This window comes from Jaculus jaculus, chromosome 4 (genome assembly GCF_020740685.1).
Source record: "Jaculus jaculus isolate mJacJac1 chromosome 4, mJacJac1.mat.Y.cur, whole genome shotgun sequence".
NCBI lineage: Eukaryota > Metazoa > Chordata > Mammalia > Rodentia > Dipodidae > Jaculus > Jaculus jaculus.
The window spans coordinates 64,422,453-64,445,574 of NC_059105.1; the positions used below are offsets into that span (position 1 = coordinate 64,422,453).

Below are 23,122 nucleotides of genomic sequence, written 5' to 3' on the forward strand. Positions count from 1 at the left end.
GGGGGTGCATGCGTCTGGAGTTTGTTTGCAGTGGCTGGAGGCCGTGACACGCCCATTCTCCCTATCTGCCTCTTTCTCTGTCTGTTGCTGTCAAATAAATAAATAATCTAAGAGGATATAGATAAATCATATACAAACCTACTTTTTCAGACAATGGAACACACAGGAGCCCTAGATTGTTACTAGAAAATTTTCAGTGCCAGGGACGGGATATCTTCCAGTGAGCTGTTGGCCAGGGAGGTCCTTGATACCGCCAAATCATTGCAGGCCATTGCCAACACCCTTGGTTTCCCACCAGGAATAGAACGTAAGACCCTATTGCTGAAGACTTCACATACTTGGGTTGCAAGGTCACTTAGAAACCCTGCTGGAGCTGAGCTGAAAACCTCCTCCATGTAGACCAGTTGAGAGAAAGCTGGAAAAAGCCATGCTGCATGCAGTTCAATGGGAGAAAGAGAAATCACTAGTGAAGATACTCAACAGTGGACACTGCAAGCCTTATATTTAGCCACCAAGGCCAAATGAGCCAAAGGGTGCAATAGTGGCATGTCTGTTATGGAGGAAACCAACTGCCCTCTAATTTGACTGGAGGCCCACTCCATGGAAAGGAATATATCCCTGATACTGAAAACCTACAACAGGGGTAGTCATGAGCCGTAGGAGTGTAACATCCGCTGCTGTCTGGCTAAAAGTATATACTATGCTCACCAAACTTCCCAGGAAGCACTTCTCTTAACGTTCATACCCATATAATAATGCTGCTCTCACTTTTGGCTAGAGAACTTTCTCTTTGCAGATGGCAGTGACCTTGGGATGACTGAGAAGACACCATGGTGTTGAGAAATGACAGAGGAGTGCTCAGCACTGAAATATCTCTATCACACCTTCCAAGGCTCAGGGCCCATTGTGGGAGAGGTGGCAGAAAGAATGTAAGAGCCAAAGTAAGGGTAGGACTCCTTACAATGTGCTCCTCCAGACACAAAATGGCCTGGATATCCATGACCTCACAGTGTCTGATACCACTTACACAAGACCATCATAATAGGAAAAGATGATGACATCAAAATAAAAGACAGACTGGGCTGGAGAGATGGCTTAGCAGTTAGGCACTTGCCTGTGAAGCCTAAGGATTCTGGTTCAAGGCTCGATTCCCCAGGTTCCACATTAGCCAGATGCACAAGGGGGCGCACACATCTGGAGTTCGTTTGCACTGACTGGAAGCCCTGGAGCACCTATTCTCCCTCTCTCTCTCTCTGCCTCTTTCTCTCTCTGTCTGTTGCTCTCAAATAAATAAATAAAAATAAAAACAAAGAAAATATATTTTTTTAAATGTTAAAAATAAATAAATAAAAGAGAGAATGAGAGGGGGAGGGGATATGATGGAGAGTGGCCTTTCAAAGGGGAAAATGGGGGGGGGGAGGGAGGGAATTACCATGGGATATTATTATAATTATGGAAGTTGTCAATAAAATAATAATTTTTTAAAAACATTAATAAATAAAATAAAAGAATGTCCCAGGCAAAGCCATGTTCAATACTTGGTTTCCAAGGCTGTCCAGAGGGTCATGCCCATTCCAGCCAATCAGAAGGCTGGAAGAACAGGATAAGCTCTGGCAAGAAGACTATGGGTCCAAGAAAATCTTTCTTCACCTTTTAATCATTAAGAACTCTGGATGAAAGGGGTTGGTGGGGGAGGGGGATGTATTCCTGTCGAGGTAGTCACACTGCTGGGGAATGGAGAAAAATCAATTATTTTAGCAGGTAACTGATCTCCTACAACTTAAACAGAAAATATAATGTGGGTTTGCAGGCCCCCCCACACCCGAGCTCCCTTCTCTAGTTATTTGTTTGGGCCCACTAGATCGGGGTGATTTGTCAGGATGCTGTCCACAGGGCTCAAGGTGAGAGACTTTGCTCCAGATTCCGTCCAGGAAGGAAGGGCCAGTGGGGGTGGGGAGCAGGCAGGGTACCCTCAAATGACTGCTTTCTGCCTGTGAACCCACTTCGACTCTGGAGAGAAGCTGTGTTTGATAAAAATGTTTCTGAGATGGTGCAGCTGCAGAGCAAATCCGAACTGCTTTCCAGAACATTTAAACAAAAGACTTGCACAGCTGAGCCCTTCTGCCCTTTGCTTCCCTGGGTGAGAGTCGGCAGAGAAGGGCGGCAGGAAGCAAGGGTCCCCAGCAGCTGCTGCTGGGGGGGGGGGGGGGAGGGGGACACACCTTTTCCTTGTAAGGATTCCACTGGAAAAACAGGACGGGGAGGCCGCAGTGTGCTCCAGATAATGGCTCCCGTGGGCTGAGTGCAGCCTGCCGCAGAGACAGGGAAGAGAATAGCCACTGGGGGCCCAGAAAAACCAGATTCATGGGGAAAAAAAGCTGTCTTTGTTAAAAGCCAAGCCAGACCATATATGGAATTCCTCAGCAGCAGATTCAACACCAACTGGCTCTCCTCAGACACATGCAGGACAATTTAACAGCTGGGGTCCACTCAAACCAAAAGACCCTCACTGAAATCAATGCATAAGCTTCTTCATTAAGAACTGACTCACCAAAAAAAAAAAAAAAAAAAAAAGGCCGGGCATGGTGGTGGCACATGCCTTTAATCCCAGCACTTGGGATGCAGAGGTAGGAAGATTACCGTGAGTTCGAGGCCACCCTGAGACTACAGAGTGAATTCCAGGTCAGCCTGGGCTAGAGAGAGACCCTACCTTGAAAAAGAAAAACCTGACTCGGGGCTGGTGTGTGTGGTTCAGTGGTGGAGCACATATTTAAACGTGTGAAGTCAGGGTTTGCACCTCTGCACAAAACAACACAAAAAGAACGTGACTCATGATTTAAAATACTATGCAGGGGCTGGAGAGATGGCTTTGCTGTTCAGGCTCTTGCCTATGAAGCCTAAGGACCCAGGTTTCATTCCCCAAGAGCCACATAAGCCAGATGCATAAGGTGGCACATGTGCCTGGAGTTCATTTGCAGTGGCTGGAGGCCCTGTCATGCCCATTCTTTCTCTCTATCTGCCCCCACCTCAAATAAATAAGTAAATATAAAATAAAATATCATGTAGAAGCTGAAGAAATGGCTCAGCTGTTAAAGGCACTTGCTTGCAAAGCCTGCTGGCCCAGGTTCAATTCCCCAGTACCCATTTACAGCCGGATGCACAAAGTGGTGCATGTATCTGAAGTTCATTTGCTGTGGTGCCCCTATTCTCTCTCTCTTGCTCGCTGTCGCTCTCTCGCTCTCTGTCTACTGCTTTCTCTCCATCTGTCCCTCACATAAATAAAATATTTTTAAAAATATTTCATAGCTGGGTGTGGTGGTGCACACCTTTAATCCCAGCACTCGGGAGGCAAAGGTAGGAGGATTGCCATGAGTTCGAGGCTACTGTGAGACTTTATAGTGAATTCCAGGTCAGCCTGGGCTAGAGTGAGACCCTACCTTGAAAAACCAAATATATATATATATGTTTCTTGCAGGTCACACTGCGCATGAGAGCATAGCAGTCATGTCAAGTGAGGCAAACCTGTACCAGCAGAAGGCCCTAAGAGCTCTCTGGGCTGCGGGCAGCTCAGCTGTCATGGATGCTAACAGGTGGTGTAAGACAATAGCTCCACTGAGCTGGCTGGCTTTCCAATGCTGCGAGCAGCCAAGCGTCCAGCCAGAGTGCCGGCGGGTAAAGCAGGCAGCAGGCTGCTGCTGGACACCCCAGCGCCGCCGCCCATGGAGCAGCGGCCTCTCCTCCTGCTGCTCGGCCTCTGTTCAGGTAAGAGCTGGGGCCCCGGGGGGTCTCTTTTGAGGCCAGAGCTCTAATGGCCTGCAGCCCCAGCTTAGTTCTTTGATGGGAACGTGAAATTCAGGGCCTCGCCAAACAGGCTACTTTGCCATTTGTTTCTGATGTTAGCTTGATTTGATTTTTTTTTTAATTGACAACTTATACAAATCTAAACAATATATCATTATCACAATCCCCTCTTGCCACCTTCCCTTCCTCCCACTCCCAAATTCCCCTTCCAGTAAATCCCTTCTTCTTTTCAACTCGTCTCTCTTCCATGCTGATGTCATCAATATTTTTCTCCTCCCATGATGCAGGTCTTGTGTAGATAGTGTCACCCACTGTGAGGTCGTGAATATCACGGCCACTTTGTCGGGAAGACAGTATTGTAAGCCCTCTTCCCCTTCAGTTGACTCTTACTTTCTTCCATCACCTCTTCCACAGTGGTCCCTGAGCCTTGGAGGCACTTTGGTGAATGACTTCAATTTTGAATATAGGTTTTTTGGGGCTGGAGAGATGGCTTAGCGGTTAAGCGCTTGCCTGTGAAGCCTAAGGACCTCGGTTCGAGGCTGGGTTCCCCAGGTCCCACGTTAGCCAGATGCACAAGGGGGCGCACGCGTCTGGAGTTCGTTTGCAGAGGCTGGAAGCCCTGGCGTGCCCATTCTCTCTCTCTTCCTCTATCTGTCTTTCTCTCTGTGTCTGTTGCTCTCAAATTAAAAAATTTTTAAAAAAATTTTGAATATAGATTTTTTTTAAACTTTGTGTGACCTAATTAAAGTGTGAGCTGTTTGGTCCAAGGCCAGAAGGAAGACATGCAGGTGGCTCTGTTAATGTCTAGTCTACAACAGTCACAAAGATACCACAGCACACATGTAGAATCTTGGCCTTTATGTTCAAACCACCTTAGGGACTCAGAGCAGCAACTCACAGTCACAAATAATGGAGTTCACTGGCCCTTGGCTCTGCTGGGAGAATTCTGGTAATAAAGAGGCTTGATTGACAGCTACAGGTGCTGAGGGGAGAAACCTGTTAATAATTGTAACTAAACCCCATACAGATGAAATCATTCATAATTTTTTTTTTACTTCTGATGTTTTCTTTTAAGTCCATATAAATGCATTGCTGTCCACCTTCTTAAGGGTATCCTATATGTGAGTTTGAATTTAACCTGTAGCTTTTCTAGATCTTATAGTTTAAAACTTTTCACAGCCCTTGACCTGCTCTAGACTCTGGCATATGTCATAACCCAGCCACTGAAACACTAGCCTGAATCCCAGACTTCCGGGAGGGGGAAATAGGAGATGCTGCATGAAGGTTTACTGGTGATATCCCCCAACTGAGAAGCAAGGGGGCTGATATCTTGCAAGTTCTCTCCTCTAATATGTCTCTGACAAACGCAGGTCTTCTGGGCAAGAGTAAAGAGCTATATTTATTAATTTCTTTCCAATAGCACAGTTGAAGGAGATAGGCTAAATTCAGACCATTTATATCCTGTGGGATTTGGACTTGATCTAACCAAAGCTGGCTGGCTGTGTGTATATGTGTGTGTGTGTTTGCAAATACTATCTCAATGAAAATTTCCCTTGTGCATCTGGCTAACATGGGTCCTGGGGAATCGAGCCTTGAACCAGGGTCCTTAGGCTTCACGGGCAAGCGCTTAACTGCTAAACCATCTCTCTAGCCCCCAACACCCTTCTTTATTGTAAGGAAACTGAAGTTGAAAGATATGAACTGACCTGCCCAAGGTCACTTAACTTAAAAATTTTGGAATGTGATCATTTAAAAACTCAGTTTATTACATGCACAGTCGGAAAACAGGCTGAAATTACCTAGGTAGTAACAGACACACTTGAGGGTGAGCTAAGAATTACCCAAGGTGGCCAGTTCTAAATTCTTCTGCCCAAACAAGGGCTTAACTCCCTATGAAAATTTACTGATTGAACGAGTGTGGTGCAGAAAGCACACTTTGAAACTATGGCTGAATTCCCCTACGTAATGTCAGTTCTCTGTGGGCCAAATTCTCATTCATTCATTTCAGGGCACTTTTCCTACCTTTTGTTTGTTTGTTTGTTTTATTTTTGAGGTAGGGTCTCACTCTAGCTCAGGCTGACCTGGAAGTCACTATGTAGTCTCAGGGTGGCTTTGAACTCATGGTGCTCCTCCTACCTCTGCCTCCCAAGTGCTGGGATTAAAGGCGTGCACCACCACGCCCGGCTTTTCTGTGTTATCTTAAACACATAATGATCACTGTTCTATCTATAGAACAACTTTCATTTTAACTTTTCCCTCTCCTCCACCTCTGGACTCCTAAACACTTTACTGTCACCTTTCTTATGGCACATTGCCTTCCAACATGGTCACAGTTATTTATGTAAATGACAAATGTCAATCACCATGTGGGTAGAAAGACAGAATTCCTGCCAGGTTCACCTTCAAATACCTTAAAGTTCCTAAAACAATATTTGCATGCAGTAGATATTCAATATTCAACAAATACTTGATGAATGCATAATGCTACCACCAGCAGAACAAAGATGATCAGTGTTCTTGGAAGTGTTGAGGTACACAAACTTGGGAAGCAAGAAATGAGAATATGGGCTAGCTCAAGTCCATGAGGAAACACTGAAGACACAATGAAAGATTCAAAAATCTAAGTGGACAGTCACGTGTGGTGGCGCATGCCTTCAATCCCAGCACTTGGGAGGTTGAGGCAGGAAGATTGCTGTCAGTTTGAGGCCAGCCTGAGTCTACATAGTGAATTCCAGGTCAGCCTGGACTAGAGTGAGACCCTACCTCAAGAAAAAAAAAAAAAATCTAAGTGGAAGAGAGAAGCTGCCTGTGGGTAATCTGACCTCTGATATAAAGGGAGGTAGGAGAGTGCTCAGCTGCTCAATGTCAGTTTTGTCATCTGTGAAGTGAGGTGAAAACTTACCTCACTGGGGCATTATAAAGATTCGAGAAGACAATACAAATTCAGGAGCTTTAATAAGCCTCTAGCAAGTGTGTTCAACCCGCAGTTTGCACGCCACATGTAGCCAAGGAAAGCCATGACTGTGGCCCGACACAATGTCGTAAACTTACTGAAAATATGAGATTTGGGTTTTTTTGCAACTCAGTTGCGCTGTTCTTGACTGTGAACATGAACTTTGTAGATGACCAAAGGTTAGACGTGCCTGCGCGGGATAATTAAAACATGCCCTCTTGGGGAGGATGAAAATGTTCCAGTTCACTGCATACCACTGGTTATTTATTTCACACAGATCCAAGCTCTAGGTGAGAAGAAGGCACCTCCTTCACTTAGCACAGAAGCTTTCTTTGCCCGTGGAGGAATCTCAGGGCCTCAGCAATGGCCTGTGGAAAGGGAAGATCTGTTTTCCTGGGTCAGGGCAAGTAGACGGTGGGTCTGCTTCCTTCGATCCAGTATCTGTATGCCCTGAACTGGCGACCCTAGATCCCTGTGAGGCTTCAGTTACAAAGATCCTTCCTAAGGCACTTGTTGGAATTTGGAACCGATTTTTCCCCAGGAAGGTGGATACATGCAGTTGTGAGGTACAGCCAGCAAACACCACACTCCCAGGACCACTGTGAAGAATGTGGAGGGGTCTATTTGGATGACTTTGGAAGAGGCACCCACCCTCTCAGAATGTCAGGCCAGAATGTCAGGCCAGAATGTCTGCCTACCTCAACAACTCCAGTGGTAGGACCTTGTGGAGAAGGGAAGGGGATGGTGTTCCTAATAGGGGCTCCACACCCAAGTCAACAAAGCACAGGATTCTACTCTATTTTAACAGTTTAACTGGGGCATGTATCTATCAACAGTGATTGTCTTTTTTATTATTTATTATTTATTTATTCTTATTTTAGAGAGAGAAAGAGAATTGGCATACCAGGACCTCAGCCACTGCAATTGAACTCCAGACACTTGGGCCACCTAGTGGGCATGTGCAACCTAACGTTTGCCTCACCTTTGTGCATCTGGCTAATGTGGGATCTAGAGAGTCAAAATGTGTGTCCTTAGGCTTCGTAAGCAAATGCCCTAATAGCTAAGCCATCTCTCCAGACCCAGTGATTATTTTTTCATTGTGGTAAAACACACAGCACATAAAATACACCATTTTATCCATTTAAGGTATAGGGGTCAGTGGTACTAAGTACATATATTATACACTAAATGACTACCATCATTGCCTGGTTCCAAACTCTCATCTCAAAAGGAAACCCCATACCCATTAAGCAGTCCTGTTGCCCTGGGTCCTTAGCAACCCCTAATCTTCCCATCTCTATAGATTTTCCTGTTCTGAACATCTCATATACATGGAATCATACACCATATGCCCCTTTACATTTGACATTTTTCACTTGGATAATGCTATAAAGGAATATTCTATGTTGCAGCATGTATCTGTATTTCATTCCTTTTTATGGCTAAATAATATTCCATTGTTTGGACATACCACAGTTTGTATTCTCACCAGCAACATGTGAGGGTGCAGTTCCTCCACAACCTTACCAGAATTTACTACCTTCCATTTTGTTAACTATGCCTATTCTAGGGGTTAGGAATAAGCATCCATCTTTAAAAACATATTTTTATTTCCACATTTATTTGAAAGAGAGAGAAAAAGGCAGGTAGACACAGGGAGAGAATGGGCACATCAGGGTCTTGAGCCGCTGCAAATAAACTCCAGATGTATATGCCACCTTGTGCATCTGGCTTACGTGGGTCCTGGAACATCAAAACTGCTAAGCCATCTCTCCAGCCCCAGCATCCATTTTTAAAACGATTTATTGACAACTTCCATAAATGTAGACAATATACCACGAGCATAATCCCCTTTTCCCGCTTTACCCACCCTTTCCCCCAAGCATCTGTTGTTGATGGTTCATGGCATCATGAGTTTGAAGCCAGCTGCTCCAAGATTGCATGCCAACATGGACAAGTCTAAAATACTGATGCTGGCTTTTCTATGGCTGTGTGTGTGTGTGTGTATGTGTGTGCGCGCGCGTGCACGTTTTCCTGGAAAACTTGATGCAGCCAGGAGCTGTATTAAAGAATGCCACTTGCCTGAAGTACAAGTGCTGTAATAATGTGGCACATCCTGTTTCACTGTTGCTGGGTAAGGGACCACACCAGCGGCTGTGATCAGAAAGGCACTTGAGGCAGTAATAGCTGCATTCCACAGGGGCCCTCAGGCCCTTCATGAGCTGGTTACTCCCCAGTTCCTCATGTTAGTGCAGGGTGGGGAACCATGTCTGACAAGATATGTGTCATTTGCTGTCCAGCTGGCCTTGTCCTCGGCTCTGAACATGAGACTCGTCTGGTGGCAAAGCTATTTAAAGACTACAGCAGTGTGGTCCGCCCAGTGGAGGACCACCGCCAGGCAGTGGAGGTCACTGTGGGCCTACAGCTGATTCAGCTCATCAATGTGGTAAGACAAGCTCTGGGGACCCCCCCCCCCCGTCACCCACCCTGGACTCTGGGCTCTCTCCCTTAAGCCTTCTTCACTCCCTAAGGAGCAGGCCTTCTCTCTCCCTTTTCAGGATGAAGTGAATCAGATTGTGACAACCAATGTTCGTCTGAAACAGGTAATTCAGATAATTACATTCATATTGTTTGTATTCAGTCTACCTGAAATCAAACTTGGGCCCAGAGTATATCAATTGGGGTAATGAGATTATATACCGGAATGTTGAAAGAAAGTAGCTATTTTGGAGTGAGAAGCGCATACGTCCTGTTTTGCTGTTGATTTCATGTCATGCTCTTTCTATATGTGAGTATTTGCAAGGGCTGCCAGGAAGTGCATGCTGGGTTTCTTCAGCCTAAGACTCCAAGCATCTAGAGGCCAGAAGTCCAGAGTCATTGTGTTAGTGCTCTTGGTTCCTCTTGAGGGCTGTGAAGAAGACCCCAGAAATCTCTCCTTGGCTTCTCAATGGCTGTCTTCACGGTCACAAAGCATTCTTCTTTTTTTTTTTTTAAAAAATTTTTTTTTTGGTTACTTTTATTTATTTGAGAGTGACAGACAGAGTGAGAAAGAGGCAGATAGAGAGAGAAAGAGAGAATGGGCGCGCCAGGGCTTCAGCCCTGCAAACGAACTCCAGATGGGTGCACCCCCTTGTGCATCTGGCTAACGTGGGTCCTGGGGAATTGAGCCTCGAACCGTGGTCCTTTGGCTTCACAGGCAAGCACTTAACCGCTAAGCCATCTCTCCAGCCCCAAAGCATTCTTCTTGTATGTTTGTGTGTGTGTTTAAATTTCCTCCTTTTATAAGGACACTGCTTGCATTGGATTAGGGTTCACCTTAATGACCTCATGTAAACTTAATTTCTCCATAAAGCTCTAATCTACAGCAAAGACTCCATTGACGTACTGAGCTAACACTTGCATGGGAGAATTTCAAGGGGCCAGGATACAGCCTGTAACACTGTCTGATCCACGCTTTCTGGTGTGGAAGATACTACCTTCATGTAAAAAGTATACAACACTATGGAGCCAGGCACACACCTTTAATCCCAGCACTCTGGAGGCTGAGATAAGAGGATTGCTATGATTTCCAGGCCACCCTGAGACTGCATAATGAATTCCAGGTCTGGACTAGAGTGAGACCCTACCTCAAAAAAAAAAAAAAAAAAGAACAAAAAGTATACAACACTATGAAAGCTGGTGATTCCTACTTGGGAAAAATGTTGACACCAGGGAAGTTCTCCTTTCCTGGGGGTGGGCAGTATGGCCACCTTCTCATGTGTGACATGAGCATACCTTTGTTTCCTTGTCTGTAAAATCTCTCAGGATAGCTGTGAAGGCTTAGCGAATCAGCACCGTGTTGGGATCAGGGCCTGAACGCTTGCTGTTATCATGACCCAACGCGAAGGCTGCGTTCTGAGTCGGTCCTCTCTCACCAAAAGCATAGACTCTCAATATCTGATAATCATGCCCATCGGGGCTCCTGACCACTCGATATTTAGAACACAAAGCAAAATTGGTTTGGGCTTTTTAGTTGGCTAAATGTCTTTCTTCATTTCTAGCAATGGGTGGATTACAACCTAAAATGGAATCCAGATGACTACGGCGGTGTGAAAAAAATCCACATTCCCTCGGAAAAGATCTGGCGGCCAGACCTCGTTCTCTACAACAAGTAAGCCAAGCCACGGGCAGCAGGGAACTTGCCCGCCTGGTGCAGCCAGCGTCCTCATGGCAGGGTTGCCATAAGCTTCTCACCACCGTCAATGTTAAGTAACCCTTAAAAACCAGACCCATGCTGACAGGCTACGGGTGACATATGGTGCCTCGTGTTATGAATAGACACAATTATCAGAGCCAAATTGAATCAGGGTTGTGGGCAGGGGGGACATTAATCCTTAAGAGCACCTGCAGGGTATGTGGCAACCATCCGAAGATCCAAACTTCCTATCTCTGAGTTCCTTGGACTAAAATGTCCTCCCTCCTGGCAGGTCTGCGCTCTCAGGCCGGTTATTGCTCACATCCTGAGTGCCATCCCAACACCGATGCCCAGTGCCTGCCTTGCCATCCACTGGGCCTGTGACAGGCGGCATGTTGTGAAATTATAATGTGATGCAAGACGCTTGGCTTAATGACACGCTCATTATCATATGCCCTTCATGTGTCAGAGAATGCTCTTTTCTGAGAGCATCCTTCTGAGGCGGGAGCAGCCGTAGTCTGCCCAGAGGATTTAAGGTCTGATATCACACAGGCATCTGCAAGCAAGCTATGAGTCCCAGAAGACCCTGCCGGGAGTGGCAGGGCCAGCAGCTGAAAACGATACTCCCTTTGGCCGCCCGCCCAGCTTTTACCACACATTGCTCAATTATACCTAGGATTCAAGCTTGAGCCAAAGTCCTCAGACATGGTGTAATCTCATTGTACACATGTGCTGAGAAGCCAGTGTTGTTCCTGTTTATTTTATTTCTTTATTTATTTGAGAGAGAGAAGGGGAGGGAGGAGAGAGAGAAAGAGGTACATAGAGACAGAATGGGCGTGTCAGGGCCTCCAGCTGCTGCAAACTCCAGACACATGTGCCATCTTGTGCATCTGTCTTACACGGCTCCTGGGGGGTTGAACTTGGGTCTTTTGGCTTTGCAAGCAAGCATCCTATCCGCTAAGCCATCTCTCCAGCCCTGTTCCTCTTTAGTAAGAACTTGGTGACAGTCCTTTGATCCTCCCCACGAACCCACGCAGGAGCATCATGGTTGAGAGAGAACCCCGTCTTACCTTCTTTGTAAGAAGAGACTTAGACTGTCCCATCCCCATCTTGGGAAAGGGTCTAACACCACACAATTTTCTGGGTAAAATTAATTAATTCAGCCTCAAAGAAAAAATCAAGGAAAGAAAATCTCTTGATTTATGACAAAGAATCAATACATGTCATTTTGTCTCCAAAATCCCACTAAGGCCAACCCATTCTGCTCACCTATTCTGCTAGTAGCGTGTGCTATCTGCTAAGGCCTTGGACACAGACCCTTCTGGAAGAGTAGCCTGTCCAATGAATAAGGTCTGAGGGTGGATCTAATTGTTAACTGGGACTCAGGCCTCTGACTGTTCCTACATAACCACCATGGTATTTAAAAAAGAAAAAGAAATTACTGTCATGGGCTGGAGAGATGGCTTAGCGGTTAAGCTCTTGCCTGTGAAGCCTAAGGACCCCGGTTCGAGGCTCGGTTCCCCAGGTCCCACGTTAGCCAGATGCACAAGGGGGTGCACGCGTCTGGAGTTCGTTTGCAGAGGCTGGAAGCCCTGGCGTGCCCATTCTCTCTCTCTCCCTCTATCTGTCTTTATCTCTGTGTCTGTCGCTCTCAAATAAATAAATAAATTAATTAATTAAAAAAAAAAAGAAATTACTGTCAGACCTGGGGTATAGCTAATGATAGATACAGTCAGGCCATTTTATGCCAGAGACCCTACCTCAAAAAGAAAGAGACCTTGAGAGATGGCTTAGCGGTTAAGGCACTTTCCTGGGAAGCCTAAGGATGCAGATTTGATTCCCCAGGACCCATGTAAGCCAGATGCACAAGGTGGCACATGCATCTGGAGTGGGTTTGCAGTGGCTAGAGGCCCTGGTGTGCCCATTCACGCTCTCTCGCTCTCTCTCTCCCTTCTTTCTTTCTCTCAAATAAATAAATAAAATATTTTTTAAAAAGACAGAAAGAAAATGAAAATTGAGCCAGGCGTGGTGGCGCATGCCTTTAATCCCAGCACTGAGGAGGCAGAGGTAGGAGGATCACGTGAGTTTGAGGCCACCCTGAGGCTACATAGTGAATTCCAGGTTATCCTGGGCTAGAGCAAGACCCTACCTTAGAAAAAAAAATGATAATGAAAATGAAAATTGAGAGAGAGAGAGAGAAGATTTGAGGGGATACAGCTCAGTGGAAGCGTACCTGTCTATCATATGTAAAACCCTATGTTGAATACTCAATGCTAAAAATAAAATATGGAAGAATGGTTTGGGTTGTTTTTTGTTTGTTTGCTTATTTGTTTTTATTTTTGCGAGGTAGGGTCTCACGCTAGCCCAGGCTAAGCTGGAACTCACTTTGTAGTTCCAAACTGGCTTTCAACTCATGGGAATCCTCCTACCTCTGCCTCCTGAGTACTGTGATTAAAGGTATATGCTACTTTGGCTGGCTAAGGCTTGTTTTGTTGTTGTTGTTTAAAAAAAAAAAACAACAACTAGGATTCCAGCTTCTGAGGAAGAATCCAGACACTGGCAACATTGACTTTAGATACATGTAGACACTGTGGGCCATGCTGTGTTGAGGAGGCACCTTCCTGACTAGTGGGGGATGGTTTACCCACGGTCTCACCCATGCTCGGTTCTCCCATGCTGGCCCAGGAGGCATCTGAGCTTGTGACCCCACCCCACTGAGTTCTAAATAGTTCTTGGAATGGTACCAAACCCTCTTCCCTAGCCTGTTGGTCAGAGCAGGATTTTATTGATTGATTTAGAGGCTGGGTTTGTGCCAGTCAACATCTGGCTAGTGCTCAGGAATCTGGTTGTTTTGTTTTTCTTTTTTTTTTTTTTTTGGTTTTTCAAAGTAGGGTCTCGCTCTAGCCCAGGCTGACCTGGAATTCACTATGGAGTCTCAGAGTAGCCTCGAACTCATGGCAATCCTTCTACCTCTGCCTCCTGAGTGCTGGGATTAAAGGCGTGCGCCACCACGCCCGGCAAGGATCTGGATTTTTTAACCACCACTCCAGCAAACTTTACTATCAGACAAATGTGGGAAACACTGCCACAGATTAAAAAGCAGGGCTGCTGAGAGGGCTTCTATAATTAGCACCTGAATAATTAGCTGTCTCCTGTTAACGTCTCCAAGCGAACACAAGGGCTCATCTGTCACTTGGAGCCATCTTCCTCTCTTGTCCCAATTGTAGTGCAGATGGAGACTTTGCCATTGTCAAGTTCACCAAAGTGCTCCTGGACTACACGGGCCACATCACGTGGACACCTCCAGCCATCTTTAAAAGCTACTGTGAGATCATCGTCACGCACTTTCCCTTTGATGAGCAGAACTGCAGCATGAAGCTGGGCACCTGGACCTACGACGGCTCTGTGGTGGCCATCAACCCGGTAGGTGGTGGCCTCTTGTGAGGAAGAAGTACCAATCAGGTCTCCAGGTCTGGTCCTGGACAATCATAGGCTCCCCACACCACTCAGGACTAGGGAACTATCTAGCTGGATGGCTCTTGAAGCACTGCCCATGACAACTAAGTGGGGGCTTAAATGAATTTCCTGTGCCCTGTGATGTCTTAGAACTCTGATCGACCCATCATAGGTGAGGCTTGGGCTGGGGCACCAGGCTTTCTAAGCTCCCCCAGAGACTCGAACGTGGAACCCCAATGAAGAATCCCAGAAGGCCAAACCCACTTATGTTACAATAGGTAAAGGAATCCTCAGACCCCAAAGCAGAAGTAAACCGGCATTTCCCCAGGGGCAGGTGATTCTCAGAACGTGCCCCCTGCTAGAGCGACTGGGCTGGGGTTTGCCACCCTCGTTCTATTTCTCAGGAAAGTGACCAGCCAGACCTGAGCAACTTCATGGAGAGTGGGGAGTGGGTGATCAAGGAGTCCCGGGGCTGGAAGCACTGGGTGTTCTACTCCTGCTGCCCCACCACCCCCTACCTGGACATCACCTACCACTTCGTCATGCAGCGCCTGCCCCTCTACTTCATCGTCAACGTCATCATCCCCTGCCTGCTCTTCTCCTTCCTAACGAGCCTGGTGTTCTACCTGCCCACAGACTCAGGTGGGTGTGTGCGGTTGCCATGACTGCTGAGGCTCTCCTGCTGCTATTTTAGGGAGAGCCAGAAATAACCAGGTGCTGACAGAGGCAAGGGGGGGGGGACCCAATTCTTCAGCCCTGGGGGACAGAGTTACTGGACGGCTGTGTGTCGTGGAAGGTGACTATGTGGAGCTCACAGCTCACCAGGGAGCTGAGCATCATGACCCTGAGATGGAGATCCCTCTCCATCCAGTTAGGGAAGGAACTGTGGGTACCCGTTTGCTCCAGAACAGTAGCATACCCAGCAGTGTGCTCACAGATGCTCCCGATGCCATTTCCTCTCTGCAGTCACCTTCGCTATTCTGACCAGTCTGGGTCTTTCTACTAGAAAGTAGCTAGGGCATGTCTGTTTTCCAGATGGCAATATCTTTACACAAGGGGCCTCACTTTGCAGACAGCAACTCTTTTTCACATATCCTCCTGGACAATTTGCTAACCCCCTGCCGAGTAATCACATCTGTGATATCATTCCATCAGAAACCAATGATCTACTGAAATGATCTACTGAAAAGGAGAAAAGATACCCATATGTCTGCCAGCAAGTCCCCACTCATAAGCAATCTATGGCAGACAAGTCAAAAAAAGAAAAATGACACAGACAGCCCTGAAATTTATGAAAGCAACTTTATCAGTAATTAAAAAAAAACCCACAAGTTTAAATCCAACTTTACAACGAGGAGCAAAAGATTGTTTGTTCATTCAATAAATATTTACTGGGCTGGAGAGATTTCTCAGTGGTTAAGGCACTTGCCTGTGAAGCCTAAGGATCCAGGTTCGAGTCCCTGAGACCCATGTAAAGCCAGATGCACAAAGTGATGCATGCGTCTGGAGTTCATTTCCAGTTGCTGGAGGCCCTGGTGTGCCCATTCTCTCTATCTGCCTCTTCATCTCTCTCTCTCTCTCTCTGTCTTTCTGACTCTCTCTCAAATAAATAAAAGACAGGAAGTAAGAAAACTATATGTAAACTAATAAATGAATATCTCTTAAATAACTATTATGTGGTAGGGATAGAGCAGAAAATATGGCAACAAGTGCCTCACCCACAGAGTGAGAACACACGCTAGTGACGATACTCATCTTCCTCCCCTCCCTTCCTCCTGCCCTCCCTCCCTTCCTTCTTCTCTGACACCCCCTCTCTCAACAAGATTTATCATGTTTCCTAGGTTGGCCTCAAACTCACAATCCTCCCATTGTAGCCTGTCCTCATTTTTTAAACAAATACGCACAAATAAATGCTTTTCAACTTCTTGATCAAATGAAGTTTCTGAAATCCGGAAACTAGTGTCTAATGACTTATACTTGAAGAGCAGTTAGGACAATGACAATACTATCTTGGCAAATGTTAGCTACACCACGGCCCATATGCACATACACAAATTTAAAAAAATGAACGAAAGAACAGGGCTGGAGAGATGGTTCAGCAGTGAAGGTTCTTGCCCACAAAGCCTAAGAACCCAAGTTCGACTCCCCAGAACCCACATCAACCAGTGGCACAAGGCGGTCCATGTGTTTGGAGCTCATTTGCAGTAGCTAGAGGCCCTGGCACTCCCATATTGGTTCTCTCTCTCTCTCTCTCTTTCTCTCTGTCTGTTAAATAAAAAAGAACAGCTACACAGGGCTGACTATAGCTCTATTCTACAACTGGAAACATCCATTATGGGGTGGGGGGGGAAGTGCCCTACAAGACAAGGGTCACCCACAGCAGCAGCAGCCAAGGACTTCCTTCTGTCATGCTTGTCCAGCCAAGACTCCTGAGACTGAGTCTGGCCTGGAAAAAAAAAAAAAAAAAGCAGGGACAGGGGAAGCCCTAGTCTCTTACTCTGAAACACAAAACAAAGCAAGGAATAATAAATGAGAAGACAGGGCTGGAGAGATGGCCTAGCAGTTAAGCACTTGCCTGTGAAGCCTAAGGACCCCGGTTCGAGGCTCGGTTCCCCAGGTCCCACGTTAGCCAGATGCACAAGGGGGCGCACGCGTCTGGAGTTCGTTTGCAGAGGCTGGAAGCCCTGGCGCGCCCATTCTCTCTCTCTCCCTCTATCTGTCTTTCTCTCTGTGTCTGTCGCTCTCAAATAAATAAATAAATAATTTAAGAAAAAAAAGAAGAAAAAATGAGAAGACAAAGTGAGAATGGAAGCAGAGGTATCAGAGGGCCCTCCGTTGCTGGAGACAGCTCCTTGGCCTGAGGATTTGGTCTTTCATCTCAGTTTTGGCCTCACAGCTTGCTTGCACCCAGAGAGAAATATCCTTATACTTCTGGGCTGCCCGTCCATCTCCTGGACAAAAAGACCACCAGACTGTGGCTGAGTTTTAACATGCTCTGCTGCTGGAGGAGACACTGCCATGCAGGTCCTAGCTTGTGGGTCCAGAACCCCTCTTTGTTTCCTGGGTTCCACAAGAAAGAAGATCTAGGGCCTGAGACCAAGTTGCCACCAGCCGCTTGGCAGCCTCTACTGGAAATGCTGACCACTTGCTGCTGACAGTGGAGCTAAGGTGCTGAGATTACACAGGAAATCCTGCAGAAAAGAACTCCCGGAATAATCCTTTGGGAACATGCTGGTCACATTCCTCCATCCTTGGGTTTCGGTGGCAAATGAGTGTGTGCAAAGCGCTGTGACAGGGTGGTTTAAGCAACAGAAGTTTACTTCCTCACAGCACTAGAAGCTGGAAGTGAGATCAAGACAGCAACAGCATTGATCTCTTCTGAGGCCACTCTCCTGGGTTTGCAGATGACCACCTTCTTTGGACTCCCCTGTCCATGTCTATGTCCAAATTTCCCCTTGCAAGGACACCAGTTATTTGGACTAATCCCCACCTGGCTTTACTCTATCTCCTTAAAGGCCCATGCCCAAATTCAGTCACGCTGTAAGGTCCTCGGGGTTCAGCATCAGAGGCTGTGCAACTCCGCTCACGATGGGTGGGTGGCTGTGTTTCTTGCCTTTCTCTGTCTTCTTAGGAGAGAAGATGACACTGAGCATCTCTGTCTTACTGTCCTTGACTGTGTTCCTTCTGGTCATCGTGGAGCTTATCCCCTCCACCTCCAGTGCTGTGCCCTTGATCGGGAAATACATGCTGTTCACCATGGTGTTTGTCATTGCGTCCATCATCATCACCGTCATCGTCATCAACACGCACCACCGCTCTCCCAGCACCCACATTATGCCTGAGTGGGTGCGGAAGGTGAGTGCTGACCTCACACAGGGAGGACACCCACACTTCAGTGTGCCCAGCAAAGTTCTAGCTAACACCTATTCAGACTGAGGACTGAAAAGTCTGTCCTGCGGGACAAGCATGGTGACACGTGCCTGTAATCCCAGCACTCAGGAGGCAGAGTTCAAGGCCATCCTGAGACAACATAGTGAATTCCAGGTCAGCCTGGGCTAGAGCAAGACCCTACCTCAAAAAATGAAAAAAAAAAAAAGAGCTGGAGGGACAGCTTAGCAGTTAAGGTATTTGCTTGCAAAGCCAAAGGACCCAGGTTCGATTCCCCAAGACCCACGTTAGCCAGGTGCATAAGGGAGTGCATGTGTCTGGAGTTCATTTGCAGTGGCTGGAGGCTGTGGTGCGCCCATTCTCTTCCTCTTCCTCTGTCAAATAAATAAATCAAATTAAATTAAAAGAAGTTCAAGGTCATACTCAACTACATAGTGAGTTGGAAACCCTGTCTCAAAAGCAAAAAAAGAAAATAAAGAAGATCTTTCCTGGGCTTAGGGGACTTGAGGAAGAACTTTCTTTGTCTTCTTTGTAAGGACAGTTCATGTAGTCTTCCCAGAAAGAGAGAAGAAAATAGAAATAGAAAAGCTCACTCTAAATTCAAGATTACAGAATTTCTGGGTTAAAATGAATAAATCTCTGTTGTTTTATGTTATGACATTTGTAAGACTTCTGTTGTTGTGTCTTATAATTTATGAACAGACTTGCTTACTTGTGCTGGTGAGAGCCAGCAATTGATAATAGAATAAGGACTAGATGACTGTATTCACTGACTACAAAAATAAAAATTAAAAAGAATAAGGACTAGAGGCAGAAGAGGTTTGATGAGAGGTAACCACAAGTGAGGTGCTGGTCTTACTATTTGTGAGTGAATTAAAAAATGAACTGTGGGGCTGGAGAGATGGCTTAGCGGTTAAGCGCTTGCCTGTGAAGCCTAAGGACCCCGGTTCGAGGCTCGGTTCCCCAGGTCCCACGTTAGCCAGATGCACAAGGGGGCGCACGCGTCTGGAGTTCGTTTGCAGAGGCTGGAAGCCCTGGCGCGCCCATTCTCTCTCTCTCCCTCTATCTGTCTTTCTCTCTGTGTCTGTCGCTCTCAAATAAATAAATAAAAAAAATTTTAAAAATGAACTGTGGGGAGGGAGGGAATTACCATGGGATATATTTTATAATCATGGAAAATGTTAATAAAAATTAAAAAAAAATGAACTGGGTTATAGTGACCTGACTTTCATCTCAGCACTCAAGAGACTGAGGTAGGAAATTCGCCATGAGTTCAAGTCTAACCTGGGCCACGGAGAGTTCTAGGTCAGCCTGGGATAGAGTGACACCCTGCTTCAAAAAATTTATTATTCCCTTAAATGTGCCTTTGAGTTTATTCATGCATATGTATGTGTATATCTATGTGCACATGTGTGGAGGCCAGAGAACAACATTGGGTGTCATTCTCAGCAATGCCATGGACCTTTTCTTTGAGACAGGGTCTCTCAATGGCCTCAGTGGCCCAAACTCACCTAGTTAGGCTAGACTGGCTAGCCAGCAAGTCCCAGGGATCTGCTGGTCTCCATTTCCCTAACCCTGAGATTACAGGCATATACCACCACCCCTTTTTAACATGTGGGTTCTGGAGACCAAACACAGGACTTCATGATTGCAAGACAAGCACTTTACTGACTGAGCTATATCCCCAGCCCCCATATCTTTTTATCTTAATTAACAAATTAATTTTGTAGTGGTGCTGGGGTTTGCACCCAGGGCTTTGAACATGCTTGGCAAATCGTACCAACTGAAATACTCCATTTTTTTAGCCATGCATGGTGGTGCACCCCTTTAATCCCAGCACTTGGGATGCAGAGGTAAGAGGATCACTGTGAATTCAATGCCAGCCTGAGACTACATGGTGAATTCCAGGTCAGCCTGGACTAGAGGGAGACCCTACCGAGAAGCCCTCCCCCACACGCATACACAAAATAAAGGACGTTCCCCCGAAAAAAACCTCCATTTTTGATGAAACTTCATAGAAACCCTAAAGTGTAGGATCTTGGCATCAGGAATTTACAGAGTAACCATGTGCTTACCATGTACCCCTCTGGAGGAGGTTAACAGTCCCTGTTGGAAGACTCCTGTCAATACCTGGACAGTTACTTCCGGAACCACAAATGGAGGAAAATAATAAAGCTATTTTGAAGCTGGATATTTTTACGTGTGAGGCAGCAGGGCTCCATCTTTAATCATATGATTCAGAGAACACCTTGCCTTGACTTTCTGTCCTCAGTGCACCTTGCAAGGCTGTGCACAGGCTCCCTCTAGTGATGAACTGCTCACAGAATCATCACCGTTGACCACAGTAATTGGACAAGCCACGGGAAAGTGTATGAAGCAGTCTTTGAGAACATCTACTATATAGTTCCTATGTTTGCTTGGTTTTTAAAAAATATTTTATTTATTTATTGGAGAGAGAGAGAGAGGCAGATAGAGTGGGCACACCAGACTCTAGCCACTGCAAATGAACTCCAGACACATGTGCCACCTTGAGCATCTCATTTAAGTGGGCACTTGGGAATTGAACTGGGGTCCCTAGGTTTAGCAGGCAAGCAACTTAACTGCTAAGCCATCTCTCCAGCCCCAGCTCCTGTGTTTTGAGGACTAGAAGGCTGAGGCCTACAGATGTTGAATGACTTTCTCAAGATAATATTGCTAATTCAAAGACAGATTTATGCTTGGTTAGGTTGACAATAATTCTTACTCCTTGAATTCCTTTATATTAGGTTTTTATCGACACGATCCCAAATATCATGTTTTTCTCCACGATGAAAAGACCATCCAGAGATAAGCAGGAGAGGAAGATTTTTACAGAAGATATCGATATTTCTGACATTTCTGGAAAACCAGGGCCTCCCCCAATGGGCTTCCATTCTCCCCTGATCAAACACCCAGAGGTGAAAAGTGCCATTGAAGGTGTCAAATACATTGCAGAGACCATGAAGTCAGACCAGGAGTCCAATAATGTAAGCTTTGGGCTTGAAATCCATACCTCTGGGTTTAAATGGTCAAATGCATGAGATTGGAGGGATGTGTTTGGCATCTAAGCCACAGCTAACTGTCATGCTGACCACTCCTAGGCCATCTTAGTGTCTCTCCTTGTTGCAAATAATTATTCAAAATATCATGTCAGCCCAAGAATGTTGAGGGCTTTGAGATATACAAACTGAGGTGCCCATATAGGCTGCATAATGTAACCTTAATATTGTGGGTCCACTTCGGGGAATACCATCTAATGCTGTCCTCCCTCCCAGGCATCTGAAGAGTGGAAGTATGTTGCGATGGTGATGGATCACATTCTTCTGGGTGTCTTCATGCTGGTCTGTCTCATCGGGACCCTGGCTGTGTTTGCAGGCCGGCTCATCGAGTTACATCAGCAAGGATGAATGCAAGCTGTAAACTCACCTCTGCCCCGGACCAGGCAGAGCCGGGAAAGGCAGGAAAGAGGAAACTCTGTACTTCAGTACCCTCTCACGTACAAAACATGCAATTCTCTGTACTTCTTATTAATGGTGATGATTTGTATTTGTGCCAGTTATAGCCTTGAAGTGTTTCTCTTTGTTTCCCCCCTGCTTCTCCCTCGAGAGTGAACCTTGTCCAGTAAATAAAAATGGGTTTTCCAAATGACACCTGGGAAGGTTTTGCCAATTACAGTCAATGGGTCTTTGTTGTTGTGTTGTCATTGCTGATTGTTAGTTTTTAAATAAATTTATTTATTTTGAGAGAGAGCAAGTGAATAAGAGGCAGAGAGAGAGAGAGGGAGAGAGAGAGAATGGGCATACCAGAGCCTCTAGCCACTGCAAACAAACTCCAGATGCATGCACCCTCTTGTGTATCTCTCTTATGTGGGTAGTGGGGAATTAAACCTGGGTCCTTAGGCTTTGCAGGCAAATGACTTAGCTGCTAAGCCATCTCTCCAGACCTATTTGTTTGTTTTTTAAAGCACAGAGTGTCCTTTGCTTAAGACCCAGTTTTATACCTCTTAGAAAAGTCCTATCTATTTTCAGATTCAAAATGATGAAGTGTTTGGTGTAGATGGAATACAGCACAAAGGAAATAAGAATTTTTTGTTATTATTTTTTCTGTTTATTTATTTCAAAGCAAAGAGGGGAAGATAATGGGAGCACCAGGGCCTCTAGCCATTGCAAGCAAACTCCAGATGCATGTGCCACTTTATGCATTTGGCCCTACATAGGAATCAAACCCAGATTATTAGGCTTAACAAGCAAGCACCTTAACTTTTGAGCCATCTCTCCAACCCCGAAGTAAAGAAACTTTGAGAAGGATAATATGCAAAAAGCATTAAAAATCCATGTTTTAAAGATTTCTAAAACCAGGAGATGAAGAAAGTTTTCGCTGGTGATTTTGCTAGGGGAGAGGGGCAGCTTTTATTGAGAGAAGAGCTGAGGACTGAACCTGGGGCCTTGGAAATCATAGTATATAATGTCTGCTCCTAAGCTGCCCCTGAGTCCCTACTTTCCTAATTTCACAGGGCCCCTGGGTTTTGGTCTCTGGATTTGAATGAAAATGAGTTGTGATGTCATTGAGGATAAACACCAAGTGTTCTACCCCAATGACTTTTCTGCTATCTCCAATGATGCCCCTCATTTACAAATGGAACGGTGGGGGGGGGGGTCTCAGAAGTGAGCTTTTGCAAAAACTGCATGCAGGAGAACTGAGACAAACCCAGACATTGCGACTCTAAAACAAGTCCGAGCCAAGCAGCCATCTGTTCACCTGCTCTCTTTGCACCCCTCACTTGATCTCGACCACTCAACTCTGCTCCCCATCTCAGCAACACCAACTTTCTG

General features: G+C 45.9%; 1 protein-coding gene across 1 annotated transcript; it reads left to right on the plus strand.

The window, feature by feature from the left end:
* Window positions 1-3,719: 3,719 nt before the first annotated feature.
* Chrna1 (cholinergic receptor nicotinic alpha 1 subunit) lies at window positions 3,720-21,789 on the plus strand. Its single transcript, XM_004660327.2, has 9 exons — window positions 3,720-3,762; window positions 9,055-9,200; window positions 9,313-9,357; window positions 10,795-10,904; window positions 14,156-14,351; window positions 14,789-15,026; window positions 18,016-18,239; window positions 21,038-21,277; window positions 21,566-21,789. Exons 1-9 carry the CDS (start codon window positions 3,720-3,722, stop codon window positions 21,695-21,697), a joined length of 1,374 nt encoding a protein of 457 aa, XP_004660384.1. The 3' UTR covers window positions 21,698-21,789.
* The last annotated feature ends 1,333 nt before the right edge of the window (window positions 21,790-23,122 follow it).

Bases quoted from the DNA above. Each gene is read 5' to 3' on its own strand.
- Chrna1 (XM_004660327.2), top strand. From the start codon at position 3,720: ATGGAGCAGCGGCCTCTCCTCCTGCTGCTCGGCCTCTGTTCAG. The intron at 9,201-9,312 runs GTAAGACAAGCT...CTCCCTTTTCAG, and splicing joins TGATTCAGCTCATCAATGTG to GATGAAGTGAATCAGATTGT. The intron at 9,358-10,794 runs GTAATTCAGATA...CTTCATTTCTAG, and splicing joins CCAATGTTCGTCTGAAACAG to CAATGGGTGGATTACAACCT.